General features: G+C 42.3%; 2 protein-coding genes across 2 annotated transcripts; both read right to left on the bottom strand.

The window, feature by feature from the left end:
• Positions 1-1528: 1528 nt before the first annotated feature.
• Positions 1529-2820, bottom strand: LOC139475422 (lysostaphin-like). The gene is made up of 2 exons (XM_071258635.1): positions 1956-2820; positions 1529-1866 (listed from the first exon to the last, which is right to left on the bottom strand). Exons 1-2 carry the CDS (start codon positions 2818-2820, stop codon positions 1529-1531), a joined length of 1203 nt encoding a protein of 400 aa, XP_071114736.1.
• Positions 2821-4136: 1316 nt separating this feature from the next.
• LOC139474701 (uncharacterized) lies at positions 4137-8927 on the bottom strand. The gene is made up of 3 exons (XM_071257802.1): positions 8792-8927; positions 8111-8230; positions 4137-4346 (listed from the first exon to the last, which is right to left on the bottom strand). The coding sequence occupies exons 1-3, from the start codon at positions 8828-8830 to the stop codon at positions 4167-4169; spliced, it is 339 nt and encodes a 112-aa protein (XP_071113903.1). The 5' UTR covers positions 8831-8927; the 3' UTR covers positions 4137-4166.
• Positions 8928-18782: the final 9855 nt, after the last annotated feature.

The following is an 18782-nucleotide window of genomic DNA, read 5'->3' as shown; positions in this document are numbered from 1 at the left end:
ATCATGACATTGCAAGAATAATAATAATAATAATAAAGTCATTATTGACATAGTACGTAAGTGCTTTTGTTTTCATTGTTCCATCAATTATAACCCAAAGTTGTTGCAATTTGTTGTTTCCAATGTAATGTACTAATGTGTGAGAATGGCACAATGTGCACAACTGCTTGTTATTCAACACTATTTGGAAACTTTCCTCGGCTCAGTCGGTTGCTGGAGGTGTTGGAGAGTAAAGGATGGCATTCTCATTTATTGAGTATTTAAGAAAAACAAAAAAACTCGAATGGCAAAAGAAAATAAATGTATGTCCTTGACATATATTTTGATTGGAGATACATTGTCATGGTCCACTGCCTGTCAAGAGGTATAACATTAAACCCTACAGGGCGGCCGTAACCACCAGAAGTGACGTGTAGAAAAACTGATATTAACCAGGTAACGGATAAAGGGATGTGGTAACTGCAGCTCACTGTGGTGGTGACATTTGATTCCCCTGTGTCTTGTGTGTCGTTTGAGTTGTTGAAGTCCATATGAGGAGACGGAAGCATGGTGAATGCTGTTGAATAGGGCTGTGACAAGTACAAATTTACTACCCACGTACCCGCCTATTACCCGACCCTACCAGGTACCCGCCTATTACCCGACACTACCCAGGTACCCGCCTATTACCCGACACAACCAATGTAACTGCCTATTACCAGACTCTACCCAGGAACCCGCCTATTACCCGACACAACCAATGTAACTGCCTATTACCAGACTCTACCCAGGTACCCGCCTATTACCCGACACAACCAATGTAACTGCCTATTACCAGACTCTACCCAGGAACCCGCCTATTACCCAACCCTACCCAGGTACCCGCCTGTAACCCGACACTACCAAGGTACCCGCCTATTACCCGACACAACCAATGTAACTGCCTATTACCAGACTCTACCCAGGAACCCGCCTATTACCCAACCCTACCCAGGTACCTGCCTGTAACCCGACACTACCAAGGTACCCGCCTATTACCCGACCCTACCCAGGTACCCGCCTATTACCCGACCCTACCCAGGTACCCGCCTATTACCCGACACTACCCAGGTACCCGCCTATTACCCGACCCTAACCAGGAACCCGCCTATTACCCAACCCTACCCAGGTACCTGCCTGTAACCCGACACTACCCAGGTACCCGCCTATTACCCGACACTCCCCAGGTACCCCCCTATTACCCGACACTACCCAGGTACCCGCCTATTACCCGCCCCTACCCAGGTACCCGCTGTAGGTCTCAAAAGTTGGGTACAATATGTCAGATTGGGAATTGTTTTACCGAAGCCTGACACAAACTATTTATAAAGTAATGTATACATGTATAACAAGATCTGGTCATGCATACACTGAAGTTTCCTGAAGCTTTGTCTTTAATAAAACAAATAAAAGTTAGAAGGAATGCTTGTATAATCAGAAAGAAATGGAACCATGCAGGCCCTACTCAGTACCCACCTGAACCCAAGTATCCTAGTTACCTGTTGTCGCCCTACTGTTGAAGTCTGCAGTTTGAGATGGGAGCATGTGGAATGTTGTTGAAGTCTGCAGTGGAGGAGATGGGAGCATGTGGAATGTTGAAGTCTGCACTTGAGGAGGAAGGAGCATGGGGAATGTTGTTGAAGTCTGGAGCATGGTGAATGTTGAAGTCTGGAACATTGTCAATGTTGAAGTCTGCAGTTGATGAGATGGGAGCATTGGGAATGTTGTTGAAGTCTTCAGTGGAGGAGATGGGAGCATGGTGAATGTTGTTGAAGCCCTTAGTGGAGGAGATGGGAGCATGGTGAATGTTGGAAGTCTGGAGCATGGTGAATGTTGAAGTCTGGAAGTCTGCAGTGGAGAAGATGGGAGCATTTTGAATGTTGAAGAAGTCTGCAGTTGAGGAGATGGGACATTGGGAATATTGTTGAAGTCTGCACTTGATGAGAGGGGGGCATGGGGAATGTTGTTGAAGGCCACAGTGGAGGAGATGGGAGAATGTTGAATGTTGTTGAAGGCCACAGTGGAGGAGACGGGAGCATGGTGAATGTTGAAGTCTGCAGTGGAGGAGACGGGGGCATAGTGAATGTTGTTGAAGCCCGCAGTGGATGAGATGGGAGAATGTTGAATGTTGTTGAAGGCCGCAGTGGAGGAGACGGGAGCATGGTGAATGTTGAAGTCTGCAGTGGAGGAGACGGGGGCATGGTGAATGTAGTTGAAGTTTGCAGTGGAGGAGATGGGAGCATGGTGAATGTTGAAGTCTGCAGTGGAGGAGATGGGAGCATGGTGAATGTTGAAGTTTGCAGTGGAGGAGACGGGAGCATGGTGAATGTTGAAGTCTGCAGTGGAGGAGACGGGAGCATGGTGAATGTTTTTGAAGCCAGCAGTGGAGGAGACGGGAGCATGGTGAATGTTGAAGCCCTCAGTGGAGGAGACGGGAGCATGGTGAATGTTGAAGCCCGCAGTGGAGGAGATGGGAGCATGGTGAATGTTGAAGTCTGCAGTGGAGGAGACGATGGCATGGTGAATGTTGAAGTCTGCAGTGGAGGAGATGGGAGCATGGTGAATGTTGAAGTCTGCAGTGGAGGAGACGGGGGCATGGTGAATGTTTTTGAAGCCAGCAGTGGAGGAGACGGGAGCATGGTGAATGTTTTGAAGCCCGAAGTGGAGGAGACGGGGGCATGGTGAATGTTTTGAAGCCCGAAGTGGAGGAGATGGGAGCATGGTGAATGTTGAAGTCTGCAGTGGAGAGGACGGGAGCATGGTGAATGTTGTTGAAGCCCGCAGTGGAGGAGATGGGAGCATGGTGAATGTTGTTCAAGCTCGCAGTGGAGGAAATGGGAGCATGGTAAATGTTGTTGAAGCCTGCAGTTGAGCATGGTGAATGTTGTTGAAGTTTGCATATGAGAAGACGGGAGAATGCTGAATGTTTTTGAACTCATCTTTTGAACTTGATAGACAGGACAAAAGTGTAAAAATAAATCTTGTTTACGCACCGCTATCGATGTTTTGAATACGGTATTTGCATTAGCGAAGTTACGATTTATCCAAATCTGCAAAGTTGTATATACCCATGAGACTTGCACTTTATATGCCAAAGCTATTTCTAACAAAATACAAGATGTTCTTATGGGGAAGAAATATATGATAAACTGACAGGAACCTTTATGGGAAAATAATGTTCATACTGGTAAAAGCAAATGTTTGAAATCGAAGCCTTGTTTTCGGCATGACGAGCGAATGCCTTAACCATAAGGCTATGCCATCATTTGTATCGAGTATTAATTCGTAATTCTTAAATTAATGACAATACCTCAGTAAATTTACAGAGCATTGCAATGTGTTTTACTTGTAATACCTTCAAGTCAGAATAATGCAGTGTTACTATGAATATAGTAGTCAGAAACAGGCAATCGCCATTTTAAGAATATCTGTAGGGCAATTTATATTCCATAGTCTGTGATTGTTTTTGGAGGAAGTTGACCATTTATCAGGCAATGCAGTGAAGTCAAGTAGTATGGGTTACTAAACGACCGTCTTACAACGTTTTCATAACAACTGGCTGTATTGAATCTTACGAGCGAAAGTGTAACGTGTATAATAATGCAAAATAATAAACGTTTCGTCGACGTGTGAGTAATAAAGATGTTTGTTAAAAGGAGTGTGTGAATTCAGTGGATGCAGTGCACTATTGACATAAGTAGAGCACCATCCTGCAAAATCCACGATGATGTTATGCCTGCTTTGAAGCATTGTAAATTGTGTTGTGTATATTTGTTGTTGGGGAGGGAGGGTTGTTTTACAAACATGCAACTTTCTTCAGGCGTCAAGTTTCTTCATATGTCAAAATGCAGGACATACAATTCCCGATCAGTTCGCAAACCGTGGTGATCCGGGTGAGAATAGGCCTGCCGTTAAAGGTGACTATCAGAGGCGACTAACGGGATCGGGGGGTCAGGCTCGCTGACTTGGTTGATGTCATCGATCCCAATGGTGTAGATCAATGCTCATGATGGCAATCACTGCATTGTCTGATCCAGACTCGATAATTTACAGACCGCCGTCATATAGCTGGAATATTGCTGATTGCCGCGTTAAACAACAAACCAACAAACAAGCAATATGTTAGCAACGTTTATTTGTCGATATGTTTACGAACAGTGGCCAAAGAACCCCAGTACTCCAGCCTTGCACGTGAGGCCGCTGGCACAGGGACAAGTCTCGTGCGAGTTCATGCTGAGGAAACACATCCGTCCCGCGGTACCCAGAGCCTGGCATCGGATAACGTATGCAGGTTTAGGGCCAGTGGCCTCAGGTATGTAAGCCATTCCCTGGAAATACATGGAAATACAAAGTACCCTTGTAAATATACAAGTAAACGTTTACGTCATGAATCTAAGCATATGTGGCATTCTTTTGGCAGTATCGGCAAACAAGAAACAGATAGACCGATATCGATATCCAGTATAGTTGCCTCGTGACCAAACGTACAAATACATGTACAGCGCTTAAGTCCACCTTCCACTCGTTTAGGGTACATAATAATGAATTATTGAAGCTTACATACAATATCTTCTGAAAAGGACAGAACTCTCCCTTTGCAATAGTGAATGAAGCGTTCATAAAATATATTTATGTCAATGTCATAAATTAAGTTTAAAGTACAAAAAATTGCTTTTACTGTACATAGTTATTTTGACTGTAAACATTAACAAGATCCTGTTAACATTTACATTTTTTATGGATGAATACAAATATATTGGTATTTATTTCCAAAGCAATAATACATTTACTTACATCTGTTAAAACTCAGTGTGACCAAGCAGCGAAAGCAATGTAGTTTATCTTACGTTTACACAGCATTTCTTTAAAATGCCAACTCCATCTCTTTGACGCCAATATATACTGTATGGGTTTATGATCATGGTTAACTAATTGAAATGTTTCATGTACAGTTTCTCGGGAAATTATTACCGGTAAAGAAAAGCACACCTCTAACAATGCTCTGTGGTGAGCTACGTGGAACCCCACATTGTCTAGATGTTAAGTTGAGATTGTTTAATCTCTGGTCGAAGCTTATGTCGGGGAAATTTAGCAAACTATCGTTTGTATTCAGTCTTGTACAGAGACTCATTTGTAAATTAACGGCTTAAAACATGATTATCTTTTTCTAAAAATATTTTGGATGAATCAGGTAATTCCTATGTTTGGAGATCAGAGTTTTATTATGGGCGGCCATTCAGTCAAAAAATACAAAGTTGAAAAAAAGGACAAAAGTACGCAATTCAGGTCAAATATTACGAATCAAGAACTAAACTTACTACTAATGGTCAAAATAAAATATTAATAGTCAAATGTTACGAAAAGACGTCTTAAGAAAAGAAAGAAGAAATTAAGAACGTCAGTGAGCACGAAAGGACGTTTTCAATAAAGAACGCCAGTGAGCACGAAAGGACGTTGACAATAAAGAACGCCAGTGAGCACGAAAGGACGTTTTCAATAAAGAACGTCAGTGAGCACGAAAGGACGTTTTCAATAAAGAACGTCAGTGAGCACGAAAGGACGTTTTCAATAAAGAACGTCAGTGAGCACGAAAGGACGTTGACAATAAAGAACGCCAGATGACGCTGCAATTTGTAAAACATTCCGAGTTTAATCGGCTTGTTCCGCCGTGCATAGTATATGATAACTGCATGCCGAGGTGCACAATGTATTACGTCATTCCTCGTGCACTCACCGTCTGACGTCACACATATAAATGTGGATGTAAACAAGCGAAATAAATATAGTTTGAAAACGAACGCTGGCGTCATAGATGAAGCTCGATTTCTTTTATTTATGGCGAGCTATTTTTCCTAACGAATGTGTAAGTTATACATATGCATACAAATCCATTTGGTATATATATTTGTTGTTCAGATATTAGGCAGCATTTTGTTCGCACACAGTTTCCGAAAAGCTATTAAATAAAACAAACTCTCGCACAACGTTCACTTTTCAGATGAAAATGTGCGTCTGAAACGAAACTCGGCATCATAGCTTCCTCGTGTTGCACCAAGCATGAACAGTTATATTGGATCACTGTAGATGAATCCTAGTTTAGTGAGAGTTTTTTAAGGTTGTATACAAAATACATGTACCAATGTACTGTATTTATGACAAGGCCCTAAGCGGTGACAAAGCTTAACGCAACATGTTTATACACATTATACATTATAAATATATATTATTTATGACGTCAGACGGTGAGTGCACGAGGAATGACGTAATACATTGTGCACCTCGGCATGCAGTTATCATATACTATGCACGGCGGAACAAGCCGATTAAACTCGGAATGTTTTACAAATTACAGCGCCATCTTGCGTTCTTTATTGTCAACGTCCTTTCGTGCTCACTGACGTTCTTTCGTACACATTGTTCTTTCTTTTCTTAAGACGTCTTTTCGTAACATTTGACTATTAATATTTTATTTTGACCTTTAGTAGTAACATCTAGTTCTTGATTCGTAATATTTGACCTTAATTGCGTACTTTTGTCCTTTTTTTTCAACTTTGTATTTTTTGACCGAATGGCCGCCCATATTTTATATTACCTTCCTAGTTGAATTCATATGTCTCCAATACTCTTGTTGATATATATTAGCAATTTGTAATGCGGATATTTCAAATTCTAGTAAATGCTCCACATATCGTATTTTTAAAATCGCCACTAAACTTGACACATATTTAATACATATTATGCTGGAGATGTAACATGTACATTTCTGGTTGTAAGTTTGATCACCTGGATAGGAATCCAATGTTTGGTACTGAATCATGCCTAGGCGACGTAAACATATCAACTGTCATCAGGTGAAATCCAAACAGGAAAATCAGTAGAAAATAGTCAATATCTTACCCCAGATACACAATTATGTGCCGATATAATATAAACTTTTACAGCATTTAGTAACATCGACGCGGGTAACGATTATAATCCATCGTTAACATCCTCTAACCCAGACAGCCATCTCTACATTGACTTAACACCTGCACACTGTAACGTGGAGTGTGGCCCAGCTGGTGCTGTATAGAGGCAAACTAACCACTCCAAAGACATCGCTAGAAATACGTAGTCTGAACATATACCTGTACTACTGCAATAGGTTGTACCCCATATCTCAGACCCATATTTTACAATTTGAGACATTCTTACATCGTACAATGTAGTGGCTGAGTTGAAAGATATATATCTATTTATTTAAAGCAATTTATATATCGCCATTAAAGCCTTAGATGCTTGACTGGTAAGTGTTCCTGACCAAGTAAGTCTAGGTGGAAACATTATTCCAAGTATTTATATTAAGGGTTATATTACTTTACTTTTCTTTTCAAAAGTACACTTTTCATGTTTACTGACACCATTCCTGATTGCAATCATCTTAGCCTTATCTAAGGAAACCTTTATCTGACATGTCGTACAGAACAACTCAAGAATAGTAAACTGTTTGTGATAGGAAGAAATTGCGTTTCATTGTCACAGCTGTCGTTTGAAAATATTGTATCAGAAGGAATTTCAGGAACGATGCATTGATTATTGAACTGCACAATTCCTCAAGGACATTGAAATATCGCTATGCTATGTTAAATGAAGAGAGATGAATATGCTGTGTCCAATGAATAACCAGCCATATGAACCAGGCATAATACTGATTGTACACCACGGTCTTGACACCACGGAGTCTAGAACAGGTGGCTGACGGCATGAGCATCGATCCACACTGTCCAGGTTGGTTACACACACTGGGATCGCCGCTTAGTGTGTGCATAGGGTCCTGGTGGCCCAGTAACACCACGGATGTTTATAGTAGGAAGGGAGATACCCACTGAGTGGTATATCACCCAATTATGTTTCTAGGTTTGTCAGCACCATACCCGTGCTCGTGGGTTTCACCTAAGTGGTAAACGTCTGAGACCTGCATCACTTGGGGCTTTCCTCCCACATTAAGCTAACACGCCGTGATATGACTGGAATACTGTTAATAGCGGCGTTAAACACTCACTCACTTACTGTAATATTGCTGAATGCGACGTTAAACAAGAAACAAACAAACCTCCTTGACGCAGCATTTGCCCGCCCCACACGAGTTTGGATCAGCGGGGTCACAGTTGTCCACCACGTTCACCAGCTGACCCTTGATGGTCTTCAGCGTTCCCTCCACACATAGACACACCTGAAGATAGTGCGAGAACAACGTATATACTGCTGTCTACGAACATAACTGATGCCATCTGAAGCCGTATGTAGTATGAATGTCCCCGTAGGACACTGTAAATAGACACTGTGGACACGTCATGCGACACAACAAGACACATTTGCAAAAACAGAGACGCATCGAGCAGTTTGTGAAATGGAGGGACGCACTGACAACGTTACATGTTTAAACTGTATGAAAATGATAACGCTCGTATTTAAATATTTTCCATAAAAAATAGATTTCAATTTCAATACTCATAACCATCATGACATGATGTGTACGTGGATCAAAGCGAAACTATTCAACCGAGTTTAAGAAGGAACTAACGCCTCTGAGTTTGCTACGGAATACAGGGTTCTCATTCCAATATTCTCGTTAACCATGCCCAGAAATACAACCTTTCTGCAAATAAGTGTTTAGACTGTTGTTTAAGCATGCCGTCATTAGTCTATACGGACTGTAGACACTTCTTGTCAGTACTATTTCCTTGTGTGCCTGTCACTCGGTCGGACTGGTAACGTCTCTAACACTTCTTACCGTGCACAGTATCACTAGCGATGTTAAAGAGGTATTCATGGCGGAGGAGTTCGTGGTTGTCGTGGCAGGGTGTTATCTGTGTATACGCTGTGTCGTCCAGAAACAACGGCAATGGGAACGACGGTGTGTCCTTGTATCTGTTGCTTATCTTGCTTATCTCGCTGCACGCCTTATTCTTTAAGACACATTTGCTTGATTGAAGGCACAGAGTGTATGAGTGGGTACAACTGACCAAGTTCACTCATATGCTCAAGTTATTAATTAATATTCTTCTCATCAGCATAGTTCAAGACAAGCGAGTTACAAGGTTGGTTGGGTGGTTGGTTGGTTTGTTGTTTAATGCCGCACTTAGCAATATTCCAGCTATATGACGGTGGTCTGTTAATAATCGAGTCTGGACCAGTCAATAAAGTGATTGATATCATGAGCATCGATCCACGCAATTGGGATCGATGACATGCATCAACCAAGTCAGCGAGCCTGACCACCCGATCCCGTTAGTCGCCTCTTACGGCAAGCATGGGTTGCTGAAGACCTATTCTACCCCGGACCTTCACGGGTCGTAGCGCCAAGGTTCTGTAGTGCAACACCTATTGCAATATGTTAACGTGCTCCAAGTAGTCTCCCCGAAAGCTTGTTTGGCAAACGTTTATGATTCCCCCCTTTGATTCTTGTTCTGTTCACGTTTACTGTTGTCGAAAGAAGGTTACGTAAACCTATGCAAATTCAAGAGTCTCTTGTCCAGTGCCAATAACAATGTATGTCCTTTTAAAAATATTGATATATCCCGTGCCTTGTTTTACAGACACAAATTTGAAATAACAGGCAATACTAGCCTACGTTCTGTGTACTAAAGACCTGTGGTCTCTCAGTACCTTGAATACATCTCCACTTTGATCGCTTCCAAGAACCGAAACCACGATTCTAAGAAAAAAAGATTCGTCAAACATGATGTAGCCCATATTGGGATTTGTTTACAGTTACATCTGACTATTGTTGGTGTCTTAAACCGAGACCCATGATGTTATTAAAGCTGTTTGGCAAACGTGTCAGTAAATACCGGTATACGTCAGCAATATGTTTTGCAGATAGTTAAGAAGCGTAAATTATTTACTAAACCCAGCTATATGTTTGACCTCTTAAAATTATGCTTTGATACAGTGGTATATGCAGAGATACCAAGATTCCAAGCAATGCCCTGTCTGAAGGCTCCCTGTATTAGAAGACACATGTGTATTTAAGATGCACAGGAAAGTACTCGTGAAAATATTTTGGCAGGCTTTTGCATGTTTAATTTGACCCAATTCTGAAAATCATTGGATCTAAACACCGACCCAACAGGACATAAGGCTCAGATACGACAGCTTAACATCACTACATATTGCGATTTGGAAAAATAGACAAACTTAGCACTGCATCTGTTTACGCGGTTTTGTGTTTTGTGGACTAGCATGCTGGAAAACCATCAATGTATTTTACATAGTGTTGGGAACTGAAGCTTGATTACCCACTGATCCAACCTTGATGTAAATTCAAATCGAACATGTATCAATAAATTGTATAATCTCATTGCTGAACTGAGACAAGTTTTACATATCAATGCATAATAATTATTCTTTTGGCTGTCATGGTTATTTACAAGTATGAGTCGCAGCGGAGATATACTATAGACCGGCAGCCCAGAGCACTTTAGTCAAACGAACTGATGTACAAATATATAAGTTGGCAGTCAGTGGTGAGGTACAAACATGTAAGTTGGCAGTCAGTGATGAGGTACAAATATGTATGTTTGCAGTCGGTGACGCGGTACAAATATGTAAGTTGGCAGTCAGTGATGAGGTACAAATATGTAAGTTGGCAGTCAGTGATGAGGTTTAAGTGTACCAAAGGTCGGTAAACGAGCACGAAGTGTCAATTTTAATGTGTAGGAAATTTGACAGCGACATCATCTCTGATGTTGACATTCCCCATATTCACACAAAAGGTCATGTTGATGCCATTATGTTCTCATTATTCCTAATGGAACTTACCAGTGAGGTTACCTGTGATGGTACTTACCAGTGAGGTTAGCTTTGATAGTACTTACCAGTGAGGTTAGCTGTGATGGTACTTACTAGTGAGGTTAGCTGTGATGGTACTTACTAGTGAGGTTAGCTGTGATGGTACTTACTAGTGAGGTTAGCTGTGATGGTACTTACTAGTGAGGTTAGCTGTGATGGTACTTACCAGTGAGGTTAGCTTTGATAGTACTTACCAGTGAGGTTAGCTGTGATGGTACTTACTAGTGAGGTTAGCTGTGATGGTATTTACTAGTTAGGTTAGCTGTGATGGTACTTACTAGTGAGGTTAGCTGTGATGGTACTTACCAGCGAGGTTAGCTGTGATGGTACTTACCAGCGAGGTTAGCTGTGATGGTACTTACCAGTGAGGTTAGCTTTGATGGTACTTACCAGTGAGGTTAGCTGTGATGGTACTTACCTGTGAGGTTAGCTGTGATGGTACTTACCTGTGAGGTTAGCTGTGATGGTACTTACCAGTGAGGTTAGCTGTGATGGTACTTACCTGTGAGGTTAGCTTTGATGGTACTTACCTGTGAGGTTAGCTGTGATGGTACTTACCAGTGAGGTTAGCTGTGATGGTACTTACCAGTGAGGTTAGCTTTGATGGTACTTACCTGTGAGGTTAGCTGTGATGGTACTTACTAGTGAGGTTAGCTGTGATGGTACTTACCAGCGAGGTTAGCTGTGATGGTACTTACCAGCGAGGTTAGCTGTGATGGTACTTACCTGTGAGGTTAGCTGTGATGGTACTTACCAGCGAGGTTAGCTGTGATGGTACTTACCAGCGAGGTTAGCTGTGATGGTACTTACCAGTGAGGTTAGCTGTGATGGTACTTACTAGTGAGGTTAGCTGTGATGGTACTTACCTGTGAGGTTAGCTCTGATGGTACTTACCAGTGAGGTTAGTTTTGATGGTACTTACCAGTGAGGTTAGCTTTGATGGTACTTACCAGCGAGGTTAGCTGTGATGGTACTTACCAGTGAGGTTAGCTGTGATGGTACTTACCTGTGAGGTTAGCTGTGATGGTACTTACCAGCGAGGTTAGCTGTGATGGTACTTACCAGCGAGGTTAGCTGTGATGGTACTTACCAGCGAGGTTAGCTGTGATGGTACTTACCAGCGAGGTTAGCTGTGATGGTACTTACCAGTGAGGTTAGCTGTGATGGTACTTACCGGTGAGGTTACCTGTGATGGTACTTACCAGTGAGGTTAGCTGTGATGGTACTTACTAGTGAGGTTAGCTGTGATGGTACTTACCAGTGAGGTTAGCTTTGATGGTACTTACCAGCGAGGTTAGCTGTGATGGTACTTACAAGCGAGGTTAGCTGTGATGGTACTTACCAGCGAGGTTAGCTGTGATGGTACTTACCAGCGAGGTTAGCTGTGATGGTACTTACCTGTGAGGTTAGCTGTGATGGTACTTACCAGCGAGGTTAGCTGTGATGGTACTTACCAGCGAGGTTAGCTGTGATGGTACTTACCAGCGAGGTTAGCTGTGATGGTACTTACCAGCGAGGTTAGCTGTGATGGTACTTACCAGTGAGGTTAGCTGTGATGGTACTTACCGGTGAGGTTACCTGTGATGGTACTTACCAGTGAGGTTAGCTGTGATGGTACTTACTAGTGAGGTTAGCTGTGATGGTACTTACCAGTGAGGTTAGCTTTGATGGTACTTACCAGCGAGGTTAGCTGTGATGGTACTTACAAGCGAGGTTAGCTGTGATGGTACTTACCAGCGAGGTTAGCTGTGATGGTACTTACCAGCGAGGTTAGCTGTGATGGTACTTACTAGTGAGGTTAGCTCTGATGGTACTTACCAGTGAGGTTAGTTTTGATGGTACTTACTAGTGAGGTTAGCTTTGATGGTACTTACCAGCGAGGTTAGCTGTGATGGTACTTACCAGCGAGGTTAGCTGTGATGGTACTTACCAGCGAGGTTACCTGTGATGGTACTTACCAGCGAGGTTAGCTGTGATGGTACTTACCAGCGAGGTTAGCTGTGATGGTACTTACCAGCGAGGTTAGCTGTGATGGTACTTACCAGCGAGGTTAGCTGTGATGGTACTTACCAGTGAGGTTAGCTGTGATGGTACTTACCAGTGAGGTTAGCTGTGATGGTACTTACTAGTGAGGTTAGCTGTGATGGTACTTACCTGTGAGGTTAGCTCTGATGGTACTTACTAGTGAGGTTAGCTGTGATGGTACTTACCAGTGAGGTTAGCTGTGATGGTACTTACCAGTGAGGTTACATGTGATGGTACTTACCAGTGAGGTTAGCTGTGATGGTACTTACTAGTGAGGTTAGCTGTGATGGTACTTACCTGTGAGGTTAGCTCTGATGGTACTTACCAGCGAGGTTAGCTGTGATGGTACTTACCAGTGAGGTTAGCTGTGATGGTACTTACCAGTGAGGTTAGCTGTGATGGTACTTACTAGTGAGGTTAGCTGTGATGGTACTTACCTGTGAGGTTAGCTCTGATGGTACTTACTAGTGAGGTTAGCTGTGATGGTACTTACCAGTGAGGTTAGCTTTGATGGTACTTACCAGTGAGGTTACATGTGATGGTACTTACCAGTGAGGTTAGCTGTGATGGTACTTACTAGTGAGGTTAGCTGTGATGGTACTTACCTGTGAGGTTCGCTCTGATGGTACTTACTAGTGAGGTTAGCTGTGATGGTACTTACCAGTGAGGTTAGCTGTGATGGTACTTACCGGTGAGGTTACCTGTGATGGTACTTACCAGTGAGGTTAGCTGTGATGGTACTTACCAGTGAGGTTAGCTGTGATGGTACTTACCTGTGAGGTTAGCTCTGATGGTACTTACCAGTGAGGTTAGCTTTGATGGTACTTACCAGTGAGGTTAGCTTTGATGGTACTTACCAGCGAGGTTAGCTGTGATGGTACTTACAAGCGAGGTTAGCTGTGATGGTACTTACCAGCGAGGTTAGCTGTGATGGTACTTACCAGCGAGGTTAGCTGTGATGGTACTTACTAGTGAGGTTAGCTGTGATGGTACTTACCTGTGAGGTTAGCTGTGATGGTACTTACCAGTGAGGTTAGCTGTGATGGTACTTACCAGTGAGGTTAGCTGTGATGGTACTTACCAGTGAGGTTAGCTGTATGAGGGCCATACCTATCGATACATTAAGTGACTTGCTGGCTGCACTGACTGGTATGGAGGTGCCCGCGGCTTTGTCGATGATATATTTGTTCAGTGCATCAAATTGCTGGCATTGAGCTGAAGCGGCGAAACAATAAAGTTATCAACTTTGATCAAACTTAAAGGTTAAACTTTAAACCATTCAAATGTCGAGTCGCCAGTGACTCAATGTCCTGCTATTGTCATGCTGACGTTGCCAAGAACACAATGCCCTGCTATGGTCATGCTGACGTCGCAAGTAACACAATGTCCTGATATTGCCATGCAGAAGTGCCATAACACAATGCCCTGCTATGGTCATGCTGACGTCGCAAGTAACACAATTTCCTGATATTGTCATGCAGAAGTGCCAGTAACACAATGCCCTGCTATGGCCATGCTGACGTCGCAAGTAACACATTGTCCTGATATTATCATGCAGAAACAATAAAGGTATCAACTTTGATCAAACTTAAAATGATAAACTTTAAACAGTTTACTGACGTCACCAGTATGACACTGTCCTAGAATTGCCACTACAAAATGTTACACGTGCTGAGACGCAGCTAACCTGTTGAAAAAGTAAAAGGTTTTTTTTATAATAGAATACAGTTAGTCCTGTTATAACGACTTCACTGGACGACGTTTAAACCAGGGTTTTGGAAGCAGAGTCATGTTGTTTTTGTTTCTTCAATTTTAGAGACTGAGATTCTTTTCTTGTGAACCGAGATGTCTTTTACTTGAATTTTAAAATGGAAAGAATGCGACACCATTAGCCCTGTCAATGCGGCACCATTAGCCCTGTCAATGCGGAACCATTAGCCCTGTCAATGCGGAACCATTAGCCCTGCCAATGCGGCACCATTAGCCCTGTCAATGCGGAACCATTAGCCCTTTCAATGCTGTCAATGCGGCACATTAGCCCTGTCAATGCGGCACAATTAGCCCTATCAATGCAGCACCATTAGCCCTATCAATACGGCACCTTTAGCCCTGTCAATGCGGCACAATTAGCCCTGTCAATGCAACACCATTAGCCCTGTCAATGCGGTACCACTAGCCCTTACAATGCTGTCAATGCGGCACCATTTGCCCTGTCAATGCGGCACCTGTAGACATGTCAATGCGGCACCATTAGCCCTGTCAATGCGGCACAATTAGCCCTGTCAATGTTGTCAATGCGGCACCATTAGCCCTGTCAATGCGACACCATTAGCCCTGTCAATGCGGCACAATTAGCCCTGTCAGTGCTGTCAATGCGGCACCATTAGCCCTGTCAATGCGGCACCATAAGCCCTATCAACGCGGAACCATTAGCCCTGTCAATGCTGTCAATGCGGCACCATTAGCCCTGTCAATGCGGCACCATAAGCCCTGTCAATGCGGCACCATTAGCCCTGTCAATGCGGCACCATTAGCCCTGTGAATGCGGCACCATTAGCCCTGTCAATGCGGAACAATTAGCCCTGTCAATGCGGAACAATTAGCCCTGTCAATGATGTCAATGCGGCACCATAAGCCCTATCAATGCGGCACCACTAGCCCTGACAATACTGGCTGACAATTGTGACATTCTGTAGATTAAAGGGAGTTGCGTGTACTGTGGTCAGTCTTAATGGTTGATCGAATACTGAACAACTGATCTTCCAAACTGTGGACACAATAACTTCCTTTTTATTCTCAATCATGGCATAACTTGTAATGATATTGATATATTATTCATGTCTTTTGACAATACAACTCTGTTTATGTTGTATATTTTTCAAAGTCAGGGTAAATGATGCTTAGGGAAGATTTCAAACCACAGTCAACAACTGTTTCAGTCATTTGCAGTGGAGTCAATAACCTTGTCCAAAGATAAAACACAGTGACCTGCATGATATGGCCTCTTGAAATGGAAGATTTGAAATGATTACTAATATAATAAGTGTTACAGACATACTGTCTATCATGATCATGTCTCGTCAAAGATTCTGGCTTTGCTCATGAAGTACTCTTTATTGATGAGGATGGCCATATTGCACTCGAGATTTTCATTGAGGATGATCTTTTTCAAGCAGATGGAGGCTGAGAACTCGTTTAAACACTATCGTGATAAAATTGATCAAACTTTAAACAAATCTGTAATTTCAAAAGTACAGATTTGTTTTGAGCCCACATCTCTGCATATTTTCAAGACGCAAAAGTGTTCATATACCTGCTACATTAAACAATTATAACGGTACTTAAAATCAGTGACACAGCCACTGGGTATCTCAAAAGGAACGGACCATTCAGGCCGGGTTGGGTATAGTGTTGACGTAACTGCTGCGCGCTCTGTGCTGATAGCACCAACACGTTGGCACTTGTTCATGCACATAACCTACACACAATACACAATGCCAGCAGCCCCACAATGTACACCATGGTATCCTCTGTACGTGTAGCTCTCTCTGTTTACCAGCGCGGCTCCAGCAGCGGAATATGTAGCAGGCGTTGCTATGCGTCACAATTACTATAATTACTATTTCCTGTTGATTAGCACAAAAGATCACCAACACGTGATTGTCTCTACACGCTTATAATGACCGGTTGTGGAGACGTCACAGAGGCCTTGAACAGCCCTGATACAGCTAATCCTCAAACAGTACTCATTGCCATCCGAACGTATAACAGTTCAGTTCGTTCAGTCCAGTTGTTCGTGATGAGCGAGTGAGTGAGTATGGTTTTGCGTAACCTTTAGCAATATCCGAGCAATATCACGGCGGGAGCCACCAGAAATAGGCTTCACACAATTTCCCATTTGGGTATCGAACCCGAGTCTACGGCTGACGAGCGAACACTTTGACCACCAGGCTACCCCACCGCCCCTGCTTGTGATGGAAACTTACTGTCAGTTAGTAATTACTTTCATAAATTTCTTCAAATAGAGTTGTGTTGTCAATCTATGGGGTAGTTTTTCGAACCATAGACTGGACCACGATTCAAATACGAGATACAGTAATTATAGGTACAATGTTGGTGTTCTTCAGGTCTGAACTGAAGTAAACAACAATAACACAATACACACAATGATGAACGTACATAATTTAAATCAAGTACCTAACTACATGAATGCCAGACCAATACAAATTCTTATAACATTCTGCTTTATAACAATTACACGTGATTAAATTCATGTTATTCATCCCCATCTATAATTCATGCAGCGAAGAATTTTAAAGTCTTCTCCAAGATGTCTCCTTCTATATCCAATCGTCTGTGCTAGATTCCTCCTTCCGGTCGATTAGTCCTGGAGTTTTCTTCTTCATATAACACTGAGGAAACAAACAAAATATATCACAGGGTTTTGGTGTGCATTTGCATTTTCGTCACCTACGACAAGTTCGACATCCACTCTGAAGTCTGAAGTCTGAAGTCTATGAAACGTGACCAGCAAGAATCACTGAATGTAGATATGACCGCCCTGACAAACTCATCGTGTTATTTGCATCCATTACTTGTGTATGCATATATAGCAACGTGTGATGTGATTTGCAACTACCTTTGTTGACCTCTAGGAATCTTGTAAAACAACCTTTTGGAAACCTCCGTCACGAGTAAGGTGAATACCGACCTCAATACCTAATCGTGTCAATAGCGACATGAAACTTACTCAGAGAAATCGACACTGATCAGGTTGGTGATCCTAAAGAAAATGTTACTCTGTCCATTACTTGGGTGTCTTTTGTTTGATAGTAACGGTTTGATAGCATTGAAACGGTTTTATGAATGTGAGAAGCCTTTTCTCAATTCATAAAGGATTTGGTCCGTAATGTTGCAAATATCATGTACATGACCGAACTAAGCTCCAGAACAACACGACTCTACTTTTGATAAAATAGTGGAAATGAAATGGAAGTGTAATTATACCAAGCCATGTGGACATTTAGGAGATAAGCCTAATGTGTTTTCAGATTTGATGTAGTCCAAGTGTAGAGGAGATACCTCTTATTTCGAGTTCAAAACACAGTGGGTTTATCTCCACTAGACTATGACGGCAAGAACGCTTTGAAAACGGTGTTCTCGTGCAACGCAGGGTACATGCTATCTTAGAACATTTCAAAATAAGTGTTCAAAACACAGTTTTTCGAAAAGAGGTTGACAAGTAACCGTCCAAAGCAAATCGCAAACTGCTGTGCGCTGTTTGGACTCACAAGTCATTACATGGAATTGTAGAGGTTGTAGAAATAGTTTTTAAAGTGCTAAACGAACAATTTTTCCAACAAACTTTATGAATAAACATTCTACTACTTTATTTTTGCGGCCTTTCAAATGGAGGAGTGTTTTCTGATGGACTTTCAAATCTCCATGTATAGAGAGACCTGGCTTGCATTTGAGAGCCAACGTGTAATAGAGGATATATCGATACGTTTTACGGTTCCTATGGGTGATCGATCAAGACATTTTTTATGAATCAATATGTAGGTAAACGATTTACTAATACGCACGTTTTTGTGTGAAAAGGCTTAATATTTAAAAAAAAGAGGTTTTCGTAGCAAAAAGGAAACCTCTTTTTAACCTATCAGAATCAAACAATCTCCAATGTCATCGTAGAATTCTCCATAGACGATCCGATGACTTTGCTCTCTCTGTTATTGAGTATCTAGAGCATTATTCGACCTTTTTCAGAAACTTCACCCACACCCAAGAAAGAGTTCCGGGTGACTTGACCATACACTTCATGATTACCATGGAAGAATATCGCAGTCCTCTCTGATAGAAAATATAAACCCTCCGTGTGGCAGGATTTTTTTGTTTAACGCGGCACT

This window comes from Haliotis cracherodii, unplaced genomic scaffold, assembly GCF_022045235.1.
Source record: "Haliotis cracherodii isolate W230 unplaced genomic scaffold, xgHalCrac1.p SCAF_3, whole genome shotgun sequence".
In the NCBI taxonomy this organism is placed as follows: domain Eukaryota; kingdom Metazoa; phylum Mollusca; class Gastropoda; order Lepetellida; family Haliotidae; genus Haliotis; species Haliotis cracherodii.
Note: the sequence above shows the minus strand (reverse complement) of the source record. Positions and strands in the feature narration are given on the sequence as shown.

Bases quoted from the DNA above. Each gene is read 5' to 3' on its own strand.
- LOC139474701 (XM_071257802.1), bottom strand. From the start codon at position 8,830: ATGAATACCTCTTTAACATCGCTAGTGATACTGTGCACG. The intron at 8,231-8,791 runs GTAAGAAGTGTT...CACTATCTTCAG, and splicing joins CGCTAGTGATACTGTGCACG to GTGTGTCTATGTGTGGAGGG. The intron at 4,347-8,110 runs GTTTGTTTGTTT...ATGTATTTCCAG, and splicing joins GCAAATGCTGCGTCAAGGAG to GGAATGGCTTACATACCTGA.
- LOC139475422 (XM_071258635.1), bottom strand. From the start codon at position 2,820: ATGCTCCCATCTCCTCCACTGCGGGCTTCAACAACATTCACCATGCTC. The intron at 1,867-1,955 runs GTGCAGACTTCA...TCTCCACTGCAG, and splicing joins CCATGCCCCCCTCTCATCAA to ACTTCCAGACTTCAACATTC.